Source organism: Ursus americanus, chromosome 2 (genome assembly GCF_024610735.1).
Source record: "Ursus americanus isolate L20-20 chromosome 2, mUrsAme1.1.p, whole genome shotgun sequence".
Taxonomy (NCBI): Eukaryota; Metazoa; Chordata; class Mammalia; order Carnivora; family Ursidae; genus Ursus; species Ursus americanus.
Genome location: NC_142128.1, coordinates 7,050,033 through 7,067,678, shown reverse-complemented (window position 1 = coordinate 7,067,678; position 17,646 = coordinate 7,050,033). Strand labels below are relative to the sequence as shown.

At 55.4% G+C, this 17,646-nt stretch overlaps 3 protein-coding genes across 7 annotated transcripts; 1 reads left to right on the top strand and 2 right to left on the bottom strand.

Moving 5' to 3' along the window:
- The first annotated feature begins 6 nt into the window (after nt 1–6).
- Nucleotides 7–13,777, top strand: TAF6 (TATA-box binding protein associated factor 6). 4 transcript variants are annotated; one of them, XM_045773766.2, is made up of 15 exons: nt 7–63; nt 8,860–9,075; nt 9,179–9,265; nt 9,392–9,545; nt 9,737–9,793; nt 9,903–10,022; nt 10,231–10,376; nt 10,483–10,560; nt 10,663–10,764; nt 10,870–11,052; nt 11,510–11,584; nt 11,718–11,843; nt 12,368–12,541; nt 12,763–12,957; nt 13,235–13,777. In XM_045773766.2, the coding sequence occupies exons 2-15, from the start codon at nt 8,920–8,922 to the stop codon at nt 13,613–13,615; spliced, it is 2,034 nt and encodes a 677-aa protein (XP_045629722.1). In that variant the 5' UTR covers nt 7–63; nt 8,860–8,919; the 3' UTR covers nt 13,616–13,777. The 4 variants fall into 4 exon arrangements, with proteins under 4 accessions (XP_045629722.1, XP_045629721.1, XP_087723834.1 ...); XM_045773765.2 differs by lacking the exon at nt 7–63 and adding an exon at nt 4,762–5,081; XM_087867708.1 differs by lacking the exon at nt 7–63 and adding an exon at nt 5,043–5,060.
- On the bottom strand, nt 504–4,773 carry CNPY4 (canopy FGF signaling regulator 4). The gene is made up of 6 exons (XM_045773773.2): nt 4,527–4,773; nt 2,572–2,698; nt 2,377–2,473; nt 2,034–2,156; nt 1,408–1,525; nt 504–1,314 (listed from the first exon to the last, which is right to left on the bottom strand). The coding sequence occupies exons 1-6, from the start codon at nt 4,639–4,641 to the stop codon at nt 1,154–1,156; spliced, it is 741 nt and encodes a 246-aa protein (XP_045629729.1). The 5' UTR covers nt 4,642–4,773; the 3' UTR covers nt 504–1,153.
- A 153-nt stretch (nt 13,778–13,930) lies between the features above and the next one.
- On the bottom strand, nt 13,931–17,597 carry AP4M1 (adaptor related protein complex 4 subunit mu 1). Of its 2 annotated transcripts, XM_045773768.2 has the most exons (15): nt 17,409–17,596; nt 17,221–17,309; nt 16,799–16,905; nt 16,624–16,720; nt 16,382–16,492; nt 16,220–16,300; nt 15,946–16,008; nt 15,775–15,841; nt 15,618–15,671; nt 15,364–15,470; nt 15,168–15,262; nt 14,874–14,918; nt 14,578–14,628; nt 14,336–14,447; nt 13,931–14,196 (listed from the first exon to the last, which is right to left on the bottom strand). In XM_045773768.2, exons 1-15 carry the CDS (start codon nt 17,464–17,466, stop codon nt 13,975–13,977), a joined length of 1,359 nt encoding a protein of 452 aa, XP_045629724.1. In that variant the 5' UTR covers nt 17,467–17,596; the 3' UTR covers nt 13,931–13,974. The 2 variants fall into 2 exon arrangements, with proteins under 2 accessions (XP_045629724.1, XP_045629725.1); XM_045773769.2 differs by lacking the exons at nt 16,624–16,720; nt 16,799–16,905 and having other exon boundaries at nt 17,409–17,597.
- Between the last annotated feature and the right edge of the window lie 49 nt (nt 17,598–17,646).

Genomic DNA, 17,646 nt, shown 5'->3' with positions numbered 1-17,646 from the left:
CTTCCCTTAGCGTGAACCCGCCAGTCCCTCAGTGTCTTCGGCCGTCGCTACCCTTCTCATGCGGTAGGTCCTCACCCATCATCCCCCAAAGGATATCCTCTTTATTTCCCTCATTCTAACCGAGGCGCTCCCCGCCTTGGACCTTGTTTCCCCGCTTCTCCTAATTCTTGCCTCACTCCAAGGTTAGGCAGTCCTCGGAAAAGCGCGCGAGATTTTGTCCACTGCGAGCTCCCGTAAGCCCAAAGTATGGTGGCCGGGACGCACGGCCGCACACTGATTTTTAATTGCGGTGCATTCTCCCGCACGCGCCGTGAGGGGTTGCACAGACCCGCGCCTAAATAGTTATCAGCCGAGGGACCCCTGCCAGCCTCCCTGGACTGCAAATTACAAAGCACCATTAGCTTCTAACAGCCGGCGACCAACGGCCGTATTCTCTGGGCGCTGCTGTATCGGCCAGGTATGATGTGTGCAGGGCAGTTGTTTGAAACGATGGGCCCACGTGATATTTTTAAGAAAATTTTTACTAGTGATGTAGAAAATTTGGCACCTGTGAAATTACATGGTGGGCCCTCGGTGAAATTAGTATGAAGTAGACCAAATATCTATTCCACCTAACTTATCAACATTGCCTCATCCTCATAGTGTCCCCTTCTTGTTCAGTTTATTGGCTCGTAGCCTTCTAGATGCAGGCAGTGTGTATAGGTCGTAGAGAATGTCCATGCTGGCTTCTTCCTTGTAAGGATCTAAAAACAGACCCCCGAAGGCAAAGTGCCTTTCCCAAGACCCAGGGCTCCAATGCCTTCACTGACCTCTGGGTGGGGTGGGAAGTAGTAGAGAGATTTAAAGGGGAAAGCCTTCAATACTGTCACCACAGACCCACACACACACACACCTGCCAATTAAGGGGCTAGATGGCAGGCAGAGGACTCATCTGTTGGAGCAGGCCTTCCGCCTACTGCTCCCACCTTTGTCCCCATAGCCATGGCATGTTGCACCACAAGTATCCTGCCTGAGACCAGATAGGAGAGAACAGTTACAAGCTCTGGGGTGGGATCACTAACACACACGCGCGCCCTTATATGGAGCAGGGAGAGCTCAGACTTCAGAGGGTTCTCCATGATTCCTGCCCCTCCTGGGGGCTCAAAGGCAAGAGTCAAAGATCCTCTGGGTCATGGTTGGAGTGCCCTGGTATGTTGATCATCTCTTCCTCCCCTTCCTCTTCTTCCTCCTCCTGATCTTGCTCCTCCTCCCCTTCTGTCTTCTCTTGCCCATCTGTGATCTTTTCCTTTCCAGTCCAAGTTTCCTGTAGACATGCTAGGTTGGGTGATAGAACACAATTTAGATATTAGTCTGGAGGGTAGAGGAGGTTGTGGCCTGGCAGGAAAAGGGCCAGCCCCACACACTTACCAGTTTCAGCAGGGGGGAGCACATGACCTTCACAGAGAAAATGCTGTAGGGGCTGCTCCTGATGATGGAAGTACCAATCTCCCACGACATCTTCGAACTCCTCCAGCATCGTCTCACACTGATCAAGTGGAAGGTTCAGAAGGGAATCTACTCTGCTGGGCTTTGGAAACCCTCCTCTCTGCTTTCACTCCTGTCTGCCCACCCCACCTTGAAGAGCAGGTAGCCAGGAGGCTAAACTTGGCTTACAAGATGGCGATCCTCATTCAACAAACATTTACTAGCACCTATTCTGCCAAGTAGGCTATTAAACTCTATGTCTCAGCTCCTTGCTTATAAAATGGGAAATGTTAACAGTACCTACCACATGAAGTTGTTGTGAGGGTAAAATGAGGCAGCAGCTGGAAAGTATGTGGGCCCGAATCTGGCACATAGTAGGTGCTCAATATGTGGAATTAGATATTATTAGCCTCCAGTATTACTCCTTGATATGCTCCTGGTCCCACTTCAATCAGTGACAGAGTCCTCACTCTGCCCCCTTCTCCCTGCTCAGAGGTAGACTTCCCAAGGATCTAGGTCTCCCATCAGTTCCCTTCTATTGCCCTGAGCAGTGCAGTATCCTGTCCTACCTGCTTCTTGAGGAACGTGACTTCCACACTGGGCTCGTCCCACAGCTCCAGAGGGATCCCCAGGTCCACCTTCACCCCCTTCTGCACCAGACCTTTCAGCGTTGCCATGGTCTGACTCTGACCCTGAGAGACAGGAATTTGGGATCAGCCCAGCTCACTGCCCCACCTCCTCCTTCCCCTTTCTGCCACAGCAGCATTGTCAACTACCAGAGACTGAGGGGTGAACTTCATGAGGGAGTCTAACAATGGGGAGGGGACACTCTCCAGAGCTGGAGGGAGATGGGTCCCAGGGGATACCTGTTGTTTCTGAAAAGCGGGATGCTGCCCTAGGGAAGAGTCTGACCTTGGCATATCTCAGTGAGCCCTTGCGCTCGGCATGAACACTGTAATCCAGGATCCTCTCACACAAATTCTCCAGGGCCTCTTCCAGCCTCGTCTCTCTGTGGGAAGAGGGGAAACGAAGATTTCTTGGATGCTGTAGGAGCTCCCAAGACTCCCTCAGGGGTTGGGAGGTAGAGGAGCAACAAGAAGAACTCACGAAACACTGTAAGGGATATGTCTTTTCCTCTTGCCAGTGTCTAGCACCTGCCCCAGCTCCAGCACCTCTCGAGACCGGCCAGTGCGACTCAGCTTTTCCTGTAGCTCCAGGCTCAGCAGCTTACACACTAGAGGTCCAAAAGGATGTGAAAGATAAACAAACATTCCAGCAACTCATTCTGTAGATGAGCAAAAGCAGCAGAGCCTGATGGTTACAAGTGCAGACTGGAGCCAGACTGGCTGGGTTAGAATCCTGACTCAGCCACTTAATAGCTATGTGGCAATTATGCTGTGCCTTGGTTTCTGCGTCTCTAAAATGGAGATAACAATATAGTAGAACCTCCTTCGTAGGGGTGTGGTGAGGATTAAATACATCAACCTCTGTCAAGCTCCTAGACTAGTGCCTGGCATATAGTGACCACTGTGTAAGTGTCTGCTTTCTTTCTGCGGTTATTTACTGAGCTCCTATATGCACGAGAGCAGTAAGACCCATGATCCCTATCCACAGGACATTGCTGATGTAGTTGGGGACAGATAAAAAATAATGACAATGTGGTGTGATGGGCCCTACACTAGAGGTTAACAAGAGATTTAATCTCTAGGAAATGCACAGTTCATTCAATGGTCATTTACTGACTCGCTGCTAGCTTGTGATTTCTTTAAGGAAGAGCATTGCCTATGTTCCACCACTGTCTTCCCGCAACTAGCACCTGACCTGGCATGAGGTGGGTCCCAAGAAAGGGAGTGGCTTGTACAGAAGTGCCAATCAAGCTAAACTCAGGGCAAGTAACAGAAGTGCCTTAAATGTCCCAGGCACTATGCTAGGACCTCGGAGACACGGGTACTCTCCTTCCCTCTGAGGGCTTACAATATAGTGGGAGGTGACAGAAAAGGAAGAAGGCCTCCAAAGGAATTGACATCTAAACTGGGTCTTCAAGCAAATACAGAAGGGAGAGGGTTATTCCAGGCTAAGAGAAAAACTGCTGAGGCACAGAGGTGCAAGAGGTAAGGCAGGCTCAGTAACAGCTGGGAAGTTCAGTGTGGCTGACGCATGGGCACTTTGAGGATGGGAGTTGAGGTACAGAAATATAAGAGCGGTGGGGGCCAAACAACAAAGAGACTTCTATGCTGTGCCAAAAATGGGTGTATTCTGACCACAGCAGGAGGCCTGCAGAGGTGTTACAGCAAGGAGGAGAGGTGAGGTAGGCTCAGGTCATGTGGAACACCAATACTGAAATGCTGGGTGGAGTGGGGTGAAAGGAAAAAGGATCCAGGAAAGAAATTAAAGTCAGGAAGGCAACTAACTAGGGAACCAGGGAACTCAATGGCCCAGCTCCAAAGTGTTCCCCCCTGACCCGGTCACCACCCTCATGGAGCCACATAAGATGCTGCTCACAGTAAAATCCATAAGTACACACCCTCTGCAAAGCCTCACACGTATGGGTAACCTCCTCCATTTGTGGCCTCCTCTTTATGAGCTTCAAGGCCTTATTCACTTACCCCCAAACCCTCCCCAGAAGAGCGGGGGACTGTAATTTGAGAGCGTCTCTGCAAGGGTGGAGCAGAGGACATCCACAAGGTATGAGCCTCACACCCAGCTCCTGCAGGCTCCCCAGGTTTAGGTTTAGTGTCATGGGGGAAAACACTTTAGAAGTTCGAAAGAGTGGGCGATCCTGGGCAGATGGTCTCAACTACAATTCCCACAGATCACCGGGTCTACGCAAGCAAGAAAAAGAGGACTTCCTCTGGGTGCCCTATGGGAATTGTAGTGCCACGGTTGTGGGGTAGCGCTATACATTCCCTCCCTTGACCCCTTTCGAATTCAGCCAAGCTCCACCAGAATCTCCCTCAGGTCTTCAAGGAGATCGAGTGATCCACCCATCACGGTCCATTTGGTCCGGTCCAGACTAAGGACATGGGCAGAGGGATGCGAATAGGAGCCCTCCCTTTAGATACCTTCGCATTTGCTGGGCAAGCGTTCTGTGTCATCGTCTTCCTCCTTCGGCGTCCCAACCCAAGCGCCATACACAGCCAAAATGAAAAGCAACATTCCCAACCGCACAGGACCCATGGCAAAGTGCTGTCCACAACCAACAAGCCCTTGCCTTCAAACCAACTTCGGGAAGGCAGCGGGCCCTTTAAATTCCGAGGGGGTCGGCGGCAATTTCCATCCAGCCTGGCTTGGGAGGCGCACGCGCAGTCCTGGTCCGGAAGGGGGTGGGGCCTCATTGCGCTCCCGGCTATCCCGCCTCGGTTTTGTGGCGCCTTCTGGGGTCCTGGTCGCCGGGTAGCGAACGTATAAACTGAAGTAGTTGCAGCAGGAGGGTGTGCTCCTTGCACGTAGACAGAAAAACTCGTTTTTTTACACCACTTCAGGCCGTGAGCCTAGGAGACTCATTCCGGCTCGGGGAAGGGGCAGTGACTTCCTCTCCGTCTCTGCCAGGACCTGCTCCAGGGAGGGGGCGGGGCCAACATGGCGCCGAGCGCCGGGTGAGCGGCGCTTTGGCGGCGGTGAGAGACTTTTTTGCGTGGGGCGTTCGGCTGGCGGGGGCGGGTCTGAGTGCCCGGGACTAGGCCCTTTGAAGGGCCCGTTTGGGAGCCTGGAGGAGGACGGTGGGTTGTGTGTCCGTGCGCGTGGGGACTCTGTGTGTGAGTGTGTGTTTGCATTGGAGGATGTCGGGGGGCTGAGGTGGGCTCTCAGCGCCTTCTTCCGCGCTGTACCCATTGCTTGGGGAGCTTCGCCTCGCTTCCATGCTGGGTAAGCCACTACCCGCATCTCGTTCAAGTTAACCCTCTTCTGTGAAGCTTTTCTGCCAACTCCACGGACCTGAGGGGCTCCTGAGGTCGTAGCGTGTTTTGTGAGCTGGCAGAGGGTACGGAGGGTATTGAAGGCTTAGTAAGAGTTCGCCAGTGACCTGGGATACGACAGCGTCTTGCATACCCGCGTCAGGCACAGAGTATGTGTTGAATAAATGTGTTCCCTGAACATAAGACTTAAAACAGTGGAGGAGGAGACCAAATTCTCTTTCGCCCCCGTGCTCATCCCTCCAGCACGCCCCCATCAACACCCCGCAGTCAGTCCTAAACACTTTTGACAGTAGTCTTCCTAATGCCGACTTCAAGCGAGCCGCTCTCCTTTTGGTCACGAAGCAGGTTCCAAGCTTGGACCTATATCTTGTTCATCTTGATAATGGTGGTACCGTGTATTTATTGAGCGCCTACATCTCTAAGCCTAGTAATTCACTGATTTATTCAACAAATGATTTACTGAGTACAGTGGCTCATGCACCAGTGTGGGATCTTGTAATACATCAGTGAGCATTACAGAGATTTTTGCCCACACAGTGGGGGCTGGAAGGGGAAGGTGTGGTGGTGATAAACAATTAGAAACAATACAGTGTATAATAGTAGATGTTAAATGCCATGAGAGGAAAAAGCAGAGTGGGATTGGAGTGTGGTGTTGAATAGGGTGATGGGAGTAGGCAGCCAAGCCGGCATCTGGGGAAGAGCATTCAAGGCAGAAAGAAAAGAGCAAAAGCCATAAAGCAAGAGCTTCCCTGCGAGGTTTGAACAGCAGGAGGACAATGGGGCTGGATCAAGATGGAAGAAGGAAAGAGCAGATCAGAGCTGTGATGGGGAGAGGCCAAATTATGAAGGGCCTTACAGACTGTAATTAGGATTTTGGATTTTTCTCTGTGGTAAACAGGAAGCCATTACAGGTTTTTGAGCAGAGAAATGACCCAGTCTGATTTATATTTTGACAGAATCACTCTGGCTGCTATGTTGGGAATAGATGTGGGGAGCAAGGGTGGAAGCAGGAAGACCTTGTCAGGAGACTGTTGAAGTTAGCCAGGCAAGAGATGGTGGTGACTTGGCCATGCAGTGGGAGTGGAGGAATCAGGTTGGATCACCTGGCTGATTTGATGTGAGGGCTCACATATAGAGTGAATGCCTGGGTAGATGGCATTGCCATGAAGATGAAGAAAAATGGAGCAGGTGGGGAGAGAGATCAAGAGTTCAGTTCTAGAAGAGATTTTAAGTCGACAGTTTGATATACAAATCTGGTGTTAGGAAGAACGTTCTGGGCTGAGGATATAAACTTGGCCACCATCAGCCTATAAGTAATACTGAAAATTGAGGGTAGTTGACGTCATCAAGGGAGTGAGTGTAGCTACAGAAGAAAACGAAAGACCGAGCTCAGGCAGCATCCTTAGGTAGATGAGAAGAGGAAGAACTGGTCAAGGAAACCAAGAGGGGGTGACCAGTGAGGTAGGAGGAAAGCCAGAGGAAGGCAGTGGAGTAAAGAGTTTTCTGGAGGGAGTAGTCAGCTATAGTGTGTGCTGTTGGCAGGTCAGGTATGATGAGAACAGAGAGTGTACCTTGGATTCGGCAATGTGGAGTCATCAGCGACCTTGATGAATGGTTTTGGGGACCTGGTGGTGTCAGAAGCCTGCTGGGAGTAGGTGCAAGAGAGGAGAGGAGAAGAATTAGAAAGTTAAGATAACTTTCAGGGAGTTTGGTTGCAAGGAGGAGCCAAAAAACACGGTATCTGTTGCCAAGAAAGTGGAATGAAGAGAATGTTTTATATTTGTAATTGTGGAGAAATACACATAAGCTCACCATTCTGAGCCATTTCAAGTATCCCGTATAGTGGATTAAATATGTTCACATCGTTATACAACCGTCACACCATCCATCCTACCAGAACTCTTCATGTTGTAAGACTGAATCTCAGTTGCCATCGAACACTAATTCCCCATTCTTCCCTGTCCTACCCCCAGCAACCCAGTTCCACTTGCAGAGTCTATGAATTTGACTCCTCTACGAACCTCATACAAGTGGAATCATACACCATTTGTCCTTTTGTGGCTGCCTTGTTTCACTCAGCATAATGTCCTCAAGGTTCATCCATGGCATAGCACATGTCTGAATCTCCTTCCTTTTTAAGGCTGAATACTATTCCATTGTACAGCTAGACCACCGTTTTGTTTTCTGAAGATGCGAGGAATAAGTCCATTTTGTAGGCTGGCAGGAATGACTGGGTAGGTTGAAAACTTGGTCTGATGTAGGGAGGAAGTGTTGGGAGTTGGTGAGGGGCACAAGCGGCTTCTCTAACAGGTAGGGAGTCCCTGGGTGGCTAGGCATCCAACTCTTTTTTTTTTTTTTAAGATTTTTTACTTATTTATTTGAGAGAGAGAGCACAAGCAGCAGGGAGGGGCAGAGGGAGAAGCAGACTACCTACTGAGCAGGGGTCCCAATGCAGGGCTTCATCCCAAGACCCTGGGATCATGACCTGAGCCAAAGGCAGACACTTAACAACTGAGCCACCCAGGCACCCCAAAAATTCAACTCTTGATCTCAGCTCAGGTCTTGATCTCAGGGTCGTGAGTTCAAGCCCCATAATGGGCTCCGTGCTGCATATGGAACCTACCTTCTTAAAAATAAAATATTTAAAGTAACAGGTTGGGGGGGGCGCCTGGGCAGCTCAGTCGGTTAAGCGTCTGCCTTTGGCTCAGATCATGATCCCGGGGTCCTGGGATCCCATGTCGGGCTCCCTGCTCATCAGGGAGCCTGCTTCTCCCTCTCCCTCTGCCTCCTGCTCTGCCTACTTGTGCGCTCTCTCTCTCTCTGTGTCAAATAAATAAGATCTTTTAATAAAGAAATAAATAAGTAACGGGTGGGAAGGCAGAGGATGTGGGCGCGGGGGCTATTAGGTTGGTGGATATGGTGGGACTCTGTGGAGGTCTCTTCTGATGGCCTGAAGTGAGGAAGGGAGGAGGTATCTGAGTGTAGGAAGGTGTAGTACGATTGCCCGGCAGCATGAGGGGTTCGTTTGAGGTTCACGGCCGTGAATTCAAAGTGAGAACTGGTCGGGATGGTTGTGTGTTTTTTCGTCACGTTCAGTTGAACAGGTGTATAGGCTCAGAGTGGGAGCGTTGTATTTAACCGTTACTGCACGTTTGTGTCAAGCACGAATAATGGTGCAAGAAGGGGCGGGAGAGATGAAGGTATACAGTTCCTGCGAAACAACCTTAGGAAACAAGGCCTTTTCCACATCCCACATAAGGGGAAGAACCCCAGAGCTGGGAGAATGTCAGTGATTTGCCCAGATAGCCCAGCTAGGGCGTCGAGGACCAGGATTTCAGTCAAGGCCATGTCCATTCACTGTGCCTCACTTGCACAGCACCGGGCACAGAATCCGAGCTCAGTCCTTGTGTCGCACTGCATCGGATTGCTGCCTGCTTCTGTTACACCCTAAGCTGACTCACGTCTCCCGTCCCCCTGCCAGGGTCTCCATCTCTCCACCCTGGGGTATCGCTCTTTGGGGGAGGGAAAGAGGGGCTGCAGAATGGCCGAGGAGAAGAAGCTGAAGCTCAGCAATACGGTGCTGCCCTCGGAGTCGATGAAGGTGGTGGCCGAGTCGATGGGGATCGCGCAGATTCAGGAGGAGACCTGCCAGCTGCTGACCGATGAGGTCAGCTACCGCATCAAGGAGATCGCCCAGGTAACCTGACCCGTCCGCCCAGCCCTGTGTCCAATCAGGGGTGCTGCTCAGGCCCCCTTCTTCCTCAGGCTGTCAGGCTGGTGACTGTCTGTCTCCCCGCCAGGATGCCTTGAAGTTCATGCACATGGGGAAGCGGCAGAAGCTCACCACCAGTGACATTGACTACGCGCTGAAGCTAAAGAACGTCGAGGTGATGGAGACAGGACAGGGTGGGGGCAGGGTGGCGAGACCCATCCTCCCAGATGCTGCACCTGCCTTCGGCCGTGCCTCCTCAGGCTCCCTTCTCATCCTGGTGTCTCTCTCTCTCCTGATACAGCCACTGTATGGCTTCCATGCTCAGGAGTTCATTCCTTTCCGTTTCGCCTCTGGTGGGGGCCGGGAGCTTTACTTCTACGAGGAGAAGGAGGTTGATCTGAGCGACATCATCAATACCCCTCTGCCCCGAGTGCCCTTGGACGTCTGCCTCAAAGGTTGGGGTGGGGAGAGCAAGGTGGCGGGGAGGAGGGAAAGGGGGTGGGGGTCACAAGTGGAGAAGCCCACTGCGTGAGATTGCTGGTGAGTTGCAGGAAGTGGGAACAGGACAGAAAAGACGTTCCTAGTGTGGAGTGACTCCTCGGTGTCCATGTCCAGCCATTCAACTTGACACCTTCTTTCCTCGCAGCTCATTGGCTGAGCATTGAAGGCTGCCAGCCAGCTATCCCGGAGAATCCACCCCCAGGTAACCTTGTCCATCCCCAGAGCCCCCCCCTCTCTGTCTCGCCTCCCCTCTCCTTCCTGTCCATCCCCTGCCTCTCTCGTCACTCCTGCTGTGACTGCTTTGCCACCAGCTCCCAAAGAGCAGCAGAAGGCTGAGGCCACGGAGCCCCTGAAGTCAGCAAAGCCAGGCCAGGAGGAAGATGGACCCTTGAAAGGCAAAGGTCAAGGGGCTGCTCCAGCTGATGGCAAAGGTCAGTACTGCTAGGCCAGCCCTCTCCTGACTCCTGCCACAAAGCCACGTGGCGAGCTGTGAGACGGCTGGGGTCTGGGCAAGGGGTGAGACCTGTGGCTGGAGAGCCCTGAGAGGAGCCAGGCCCCAGGTCTCACTGGGTGGGGAGCAAAGGTCTGTCTGGTCCAAGGCCTCTCCTGTTTTCAAACCCATCTTCCCAATTCACCCAGGGAAAGAGAAGAAGGCGCCACCCCTGCTGGAGGGCGCCCCTCTGCGGCTGAAGCCGCGAAGCATCCACGAGCTGTCTGTGGAGCAGCAGCTGTACTACAAGGAGATCACTGAAGCCTGTGTGGGCTCCTGTGAGGCCAAGAGAGCGGTGAGGCGCCCCTGACCCGCTTTTATCCCGGCCTCCGTTCTCCCGGAAGTCCCACGGATCTGTCTGCGGTCTCTGCCCCCACGTCACTCGCTCCCTCCCCCCACAGGAGGCCCTGCAGAGCATTGCCACGGACCCGGGGCTCTACCAGATGCTGCCACGGTTCAGCACCTTCATCTCAGAGGGGGTGAGGAGGCAGACGGCCAGGACCTAGGATGAGGTTCCGGGCAGTGAGGAGGCGGCGGGGGAGCTCATCCGAGGGTCTCACCGCCCGCTGCCCCTCCCACAGGTCCGTGTGAACGTGGTGCAGAACAACCTGGCCCTGCTCATCTACCTGATGCGCATGGTGAAGGCGCTGATGGACAACCCCACGCTGTACCTGGAGAAATACGTGAGCGCCCCTGCCCACTCCCCTCTCCGCCCAGGGCCGGGCACCTTGCTGCCACCGCCGGGAAGCTGTTCGTCAGAATCCGCCAGCTCGCCGCGTCTTCCTTAGGTGCATGAGTTGATTCCGGCGGTGATGACCTGCATTGTGAGCAGACAGCTGTGCCTGCGGCCAGATGTGGACAATCACTGGGCACTCCGGGACTTTGCTGCCCGCCTCGTGGCCCAGATCTGCAAGCATTTCAGCACGACCACTAACAACATCCAGTCCCGGATCACCAAGACCTTCACCAAGGTGAGCAAGAATGAAGAGTGTAGGGGCGCCTGGGTGGCTCAGTCGGTTGGGGGTCCGGGTCTTGATTTTGGCTCAGGTCATGATCTCGGGGTCATGGAATTGAGCCTCCCTGCTCCCTGGTGCTCCACAGTCAGCAGGGAGTCTGCTTGAGATTCTCTCTCTCCCTCTGCCCACCCCCCCAAATAAATAAATCTTAAAGAACGAGGAGTGTAAACAGTTTCACATCTGCACCCCAGGGTGGTGACCAGGACGAAGAGCTTCAGCCAAGCCAGGGGCGGGTCAGTGTGGCGAGAGGAAAGGGACACTGAAAACACAGGGCAGAGGGACAGGGCCTCAAACTCGGGCTCTCTCTATCATGTCTTCATGACCCACAGCAAAAGTGTGTTCATGAGACTTGGTCCTTAACAGCTAGTCTCTCAGGCCCTTTTACCCGGGTTTCTCTTCCTTCCCCTTACAGAGCTGGGTGGACGAGAAGACTCCGTGGACCACACGTTATGGCTCCATCGCAGGCCTGGCAGAGCTGGGACACGATGTGAGGCCCCCGCGGGGAGGCGGGGGGAGCCCTGGGGGAAAGGAGGTATCGTGGGTCCTAGTGGGCAAGAGCCCTACCCGGGAGACCCCGTGGTGACCTAGGACTCCTGGCTTCTCTCCTTCCTTTCCGACAGGTGATCAAGACTCTGATTCTGCCACGGCTGCAGCAGGAGGGGGAGCGGATCCGCAGCGTCCTGGACGGCCCCGTGCTGAGCAACATCGACCGCATCGGAGCTGACCACGTGCAAAGCCTCCTCCTGGTGACCAGAGCGCCCATGCCTGCCCTCCCCCTTCTTCCCATTCCCACTCCCCCCCACACACACAGGGGTACAATGTTCAGCAGGCAATGGTTGTCTTTTATTTGCTCATCCCGTCTTTGCCTCGTACGCTCAGAGTCCAATACTGTTGTGCAGACGGAGACCAAGGCGCCAAGAGGTTAAGTAGGAAATGAGAGGCCCTAAGTCTCAGCCCAGCACGTGCCCTAGACGGGACTGCCCGAGGCTTCCACGTCACTGTGCTCCATTTCGTACAAGGCATCACCCTGTGGACCAGCCACCCCTTAGAAATCACCAGTGTATTCAGCGAGTCACCCAGTCACACCAGTGGGTGCTTGTTCTCTCCTGAAGAAAAGCCAGCAGTCCTCACACACACGGCTGTCCCAGCAGTCCGACCTGTGCCAGGAACATACTGAAATTTGGGGTGCTTTCTTTCTCACCCCCTACCTGTCACACTTCCTGAGGGGCCCAGCCCCCCACCTATTGGCTTGTCTTTGCTTTCTCCTCAGAAACACTGTGCCCCTGTTCTGGCAAAGCTGCGCCTACCACCTGACAATCAAGATGCTTACCGGGCAGAATTTGGGTCCCTCGGACCCCTCCTCTGCTCCCACGTTGTCAAGGCCCGGGCCCAGGCCGCTCTGCAGGCTCAGCAGGTCAACAGGACCACTCTGACCATCACTCAGGTCCGTGATGGGGGAGGAGGGGTTTGGTGAAGAAGAGGGATGGGGGGGGGACTCAGACATGAGCTCACTTTTGGAAAACACAGGGCCCTCTCAGCAGTGTTGGGGGAGTCTGGCCCCCTTAGTGGAGGATTCCCCAACCCCAGTGAGACCCGCTGAGCAGCAACAGGTGCCCTTCCTTTTCTTAGACTTTGACATTTTCTTCTCGCCTCTTGTCTGTGCAGCCCCGGCCCACGCTGACCCTCTCCCAGGCCCCGCAGCCCGGCCCTCGGACCCCTGGCTTGCTGAAGGTCCCAGGCTCCATCGCACTGCCCGTGCAGACGCTGGTGTCCGCGCGAGCCGCCGCCCCACCTCAGCCGTCCCCTCCTCCGACCAAGTTTATTGTAATGTCCTCCTCCAGCGCCTCCTCCACCCAGCAGGTACTGGGAGCCTCGTGGGACCAGGGATGGTGGGGAGCACGACCAGGGTTACCTTCAAGTACCCCGGGGGCTCCAGAGTAGAGCCCACTTCCCTCTGGGCCCAAAGACAGGAGCAGGAAGGGGCATTTGGAGGAGGCCCGCGAGGCCACGGCTGGTCATCCCGAGCATGGCTCTCGATACGGCAGCCTCCAGGCTCCTGAGCACGTGAACTGTTACCAGCTGTCCCACTGAGCAGGTGACTCCTCCCCCAGGCTGCGCCTTTCCTTTCTTCCCCCAGGTCCTGTCCCTCAGCACCTCAGCCCCCGGCTCAGGCTCCACCACTACCTCTCCCGTCACCACCACTGTCCCCAGCGTGCAGCCCATCGTCAAGCTGGTCTCCACAGCCACCACCGCACCCCCCAGCACTGCTCCCTCTGGGCCCGGCAGCGTCCAGAAGTACATCGTGGTCTCTCTTCCCCCCACAGGGGAGGGCAAAGGAGGCCCCGCTTCCCATCCTTCTCCAGCCCCTCCCCCATCCTCTGCCCCCTCCCCGCTTGGAGGCAGTGCCCTCTGTGGGGGGAAACAGGAAGCTGGGGATAGCCCCCCTCCAGCTCCAGGGACTCCAAAAGCTAACGGCTCCCAGCCCCCCGGATCTGGCTCCCCTCAGCCTGCGCCTTAATGCCGTTGCACACCTGCCAGTGTTCTGTCCCCGACACACACACACACACACACACACACAGGCGGGGTGGAAGGAAATAATAGTTTGCTTCCTCCGTGTTACTTTTTTTTAGATATTGTACAGCCAGTTCCTCAGAATAAAAGTTTGATTTGTAAGTTCTGATCCACCTCAGCCCTTCCTGTGTCCGGTGCCACGGGAAGGTCGAACTTGTCGACCAGGACTGGTCTCCTGGACTCCCAGGACTCAGGACTGTTCAGCCAGATCCATCGCCACGGGCCAGAAGGGTGGAAAAGACAGTATCATCCTCTCCAGCTCCACAGACGACCATCTTTGCTGCCTGTGTCCTCGTTTGGGGAGCCTCAGATCCGGATGACATAGGCATCGCTGTGGCTTAGGTGTCGCACCCACTTGTGGGGGTTGGCGTTGCCACAGGGTCTGAACGCCAGCCTGAGGAAGCGAACCTGGAGGCCAGAGCACGTGTGCCGGGGAAGTTCAAATGAGAGGCTGGCGGGGCCCAGGCCCAGAGGGGCCGAGGTGGAGGGTCCTTGACCAGGAGGCCCAGGGAGGCCCGGAACATCCATCTATAAGGGACAGAGGCCGGGGATGGGTACTGAGGCCCAGAGAGGACGGAGGGCAGGGAGGCCCACCGCATGAGGAGGGGCGGGGTGGGGCTGAACGTGCAGGTGGAGGAGAGGGTCTCCGAGAGGAAGCAGCTTGTACCTGGAAAAGGCCTGACAGCTGGGAGCCGCCCTGAACCCGAGGCAGGTCCCAGCGAAGGGCTCCCTCCCCCAGCTCTGCCTTCTGCTCGGGACCGCTCAGCTCCTGAGACAGGCTGGAATTTGGAGAGGCGCTGCGCTCAGTCCTGCCTTCCTGGGGCAGGCCAGTTCCACCCTTCCCAGGGCCACCCTGTTGTCCAGGAAAGCTGGTGCAACCTCCCAAGCCCCTGCAGCTCACCCACTAACCTGACCACCCCTCGCGGCAGGGGAAGGTGCAGCCTGACATTGAGAGCTTGGCTACAAAGAAAAAAGGAACAGAGTCAGTCCCTGGAAGGCAGTGAGTGACCAGTTCCCACTCTTCATTAGCATCACAGCCAGGGTTCAGCCCAAGTGCTACCCCATCCCCTTCCCAAGCCCCCCTGCCTCTAACTGAACAGGATTCCGAAGCCGGTGGATGCAGCTGAAGGCGGGAGCAATAGGTATGTGGGCCCTGGGTCCTACCCCACGTAACAGAACTAGGCTTGGCTAACCCCCGCTCGTACCTCTTTGGGGGCAGGTCACATCGTAACTTCAGGTAAACCTGGAGCCTGCGTGGAAGGGCACGGAAGTGTTACTGGCTGGCAGCTCACCATCCACCCCCCCCCCCAGGGCCTCTGTGCATGGCTGCTGGGTGGGTCGTGCCCCAGCGAATCCACTAAGAGCTGAGTCCACGTTGAGGGGAGGGTGTCTTTTTCTGACTTGTACCCTATTACCACCACTCCTCCATAATGAGTTTTGGGAACATCTTTGTCTTGGCTTAGACTTCAGAGAAGTTCTGGAACAGGAAATGGTCTCACCTGCCCGAGCCTCGGTCCCACTGCACAGAGGGAAAGAGCCGGAAGGGGAGCGGGGAGGGGAGGTCGTCTGAGAGTTGGTACCGCATCACAGTCAGCTGAGACCAGACAGGAACGGAGGTCAGTTTGGTCTCCTCGCCCCTGAACTAACTCCCTTCCCCATGGTGGATGGAACGTGCAAGGCCAGCCCGATCCTGACCTCGCCCTGTGGGGGCTGCAGGCGCAGAATTCGATGAGACTCAAATTCTTCCAGAAGCACCGAGCTATGAAATGAGACCTCATCCACACGGATCCCCGGCCCGTAACCTGGACGGAGAGAAAGTTTCCTCTTGGAACCCACGTCGTGCAACAGGAGAGCAGCAGGGAAGAGCTGGGGGAGAACCTGTCTCTGTGTTCCACGCAACTTCTGGCAGTGACCTCTACGTAGGAAAGGGAGACCTACTTTCTTCTCACCTCTCAGTTCTGACTTCCCCACACAAAATTCTTCGGTCAAGCCGATGCGCATTTCTGTCAGATAAAAGAATGCCAGAAAAGGCTGCCAGATACCACCAAACGGCACCAAAGAGCCTGTCCCAGAGCCCACCCTGGGCCAAGCCTGCAGACTTCTCACCAGAGCCACTGGGAAGAAAGCTCTTGAGCCGGATCTCTCCCTGCACATCTACCTTCAGCAGCGAGCCCTAAAAATGGCAGAGAGCTCAAGGCCCAGGGACGACACCCACTTCCCCATACATTTCCCAAATGCCATCTGTCCTCAGTTCTAGGGTTGGGGGCCCAAACTTACATTAGATGCTATCAGCACAGACAACCTCTCGACCACATCCAAAAACACTTCGTTCTTTTGGCTCTGAGGAAGAGAGGGGATTTGGACGCTTGGAGGCAGAACAGCCTGTATTCTAAAGTGGACAGGCAGAAAGGACAGGGCAGTGGAGGCTAGGACCCTGGGGTGGGGACACGCGTAAGGAAAGGAATTATCCACATCTAACAATGCCAGGATCTCCATCTCTGGTGTCCCAGAAAAAAATCAGAGGGTCCAAAACCACGACGCCCGCCCTCACCTGGTCAGAGCGGCTGGCCAGGACGGGGCGGCTGGCTGCACTGCTGGGGGCCACTTTGCTCTGTTGCGTCTCGGCCCCAAACTGGAAAGCACCCAAAGCAACGATCTTCAGGTTAGACACTACCCACCAACCCTCCTCCTCCTCCTCTTTCCCTTGACTAACCAAGCCAACGCTGCTGAGGTCAAAGAGGCTGAAGGGCTTGCTGACCACAGCCTCGGTCTGGATGAAGTTCCGCAGCATCTCCATGGACGTGGTCTGTACGTAGCCATAGTCCTGCAGGCAGAGGAAGGACAGCCCTTGGATGGTCAGCGGAGGAAAGGGGTGAAAATGAATGGACTCAGCTCCCCATCACAGCACACATCTGCAGGGCCTGGGGTGCGGTGGGGGAGATCCCCGGCCCTCACCAGCACTTCATCCAGGAGTTCGTAGACAAGAGCCACGTTGCGGGAGATGGTCCCCTCGCTCAAGGAGCCACAGTAATCACCCAGGAGAGTGGCCAACCTGAGAAACAGGACGGAGTGTGCATACACTCCCACGGTCGCATCCCCGCGCCCAGGTGCCCAGCCCCGCCCTCCTCACCGGGAGAGCAGCTCTAGGAGGCTGAAGGGAGAAATGTTTTCTGAAGTCGTGGCCACCAAATAGAGGCCGCTGTGTCTGATGTGAATGAAATGACGGTCATCGTGGTGCTGAGGCAGAGGCGGGGAAGAGAGCGTTAGGAAGAGAGTTGTGATTCGGCGCCCTCGAGACTTCCTAGCGGTGGGCCTTGGGGCGAGCGAGGACCCCACACACACACCGGGGCCCAGCTGCCTAATGTGTCAGCGGAGGTAGCCCCCCAGTACCTACCCCGGAGTGGCGGGGCTGTGCCCGGTATAGTGTTAGCGCTCGAGAAACTGTCGCTCGGATGATTTGGCAGAAGGTACTCCCCCAAGCAGAAGCTCTCAGGGAAACAGCCTCCCACCCCCGCCCGCTGGGAGCCTACGCGAAGCCCCGCCACTGGTTACCATGACAACCGGGGACTCATCTCCGGGCAGTCCCGTCAGCTTCCGGTAGAAGAGCTCGGCCACATCGCGGCCGCCACTGTCCCCGCGGACTGATCGGTGGAAGGACAGCTAAGGAGTCGGCGACACAGGCTGGCTCTGAGGCACTACTCCCACCCAGGCTCCCCTCCCGCCCCGCAGGTCAAGGATACAATCCTTGTAGATGAGCGGGTCCCCTTTGGAGGACAGAATGAAGAACTGGGAGATCATGGCGGTTCTGGAGAGTAAGCAAGGAGACAGCGAAAGTTGGGCCTGCCCCGCCCTGCGGCCCCGGAACAAAAGGACGCGCGCAGCCTGGCCCTTTAAGAGCAATTTCTCCTCCGCCCCTGCCAGCTCGGACCGCGGGAAACCCGGCGCCCGCCCCGCCCCACTCCGCCTTTCCCTCCAGGT

Bases quoted from the DNA above. Each gene is read 5' to 3' on its own strand.
- AP4M1 (XM_045773768.2), bottom strand. From the start codon at position 17,466: ATGATCTCCCAGTTCTTCATTCTGTCCTCCAAAGGGGACCCGCTCATC. The intron at 15,672-15,774 runs GTGAGAAGTCTG...TTTATCTGACAG, and splicing joins CTTTCTTCCCAGTGGCTCTG to AAATGCGCATCGGCTTGACC. The intron at 14,919-15,167 runs GTGAGACCATTT...CCTTCCACGCAG, and splicing joins TGGGACCGAGGCTCGGGCAG to GCTCCAGGTTTACCTGAAGT.
- CNPY4 (XM_045773773.2), bottom strand. From the start codon at position 4,641: ATGGGTCCTGTGCGGTTGGGAATGTTGCTTTTCATTTTGGCTGTGTAT. The intron at 2,474-2,571 runs GTGAGTTCTTCT...CTCTTCCCACAG, and splicing joins CATATCCCTTACAGTGTTTC to AGAGACGAGGCTGGAAGAGG. The intron at 2,157-2,376 runs GTCAGACTCTTC...CCTGTCTCTCAG, and splicing joins GCTCACTGAGATATGCCAAG to GGTCAGAGTCAGACCATGGC.
- TAF6 (XM_045773766.2), top strand. From the start codon at position 8,920: ATGGCCGAGGAGAAGAAGCTGAAGCTCAGCAATACGGTGCTGCCCTCG. The intron at 11,844-12,367 runs GTGACCAGAGCG...CTTTCTCCTCAG, and splicing joins ACGTGCAAAGCCTCCTCCTG to AAACACTGTGCCCCTGTTCT. The intron at 12,542-12,762 runs GTCCGTGATGGG...TTGTCTGTGCAG, and splicing joins CCACTCTGACCATCACTCAG to CCCCGGCCCACGCTGACCCT.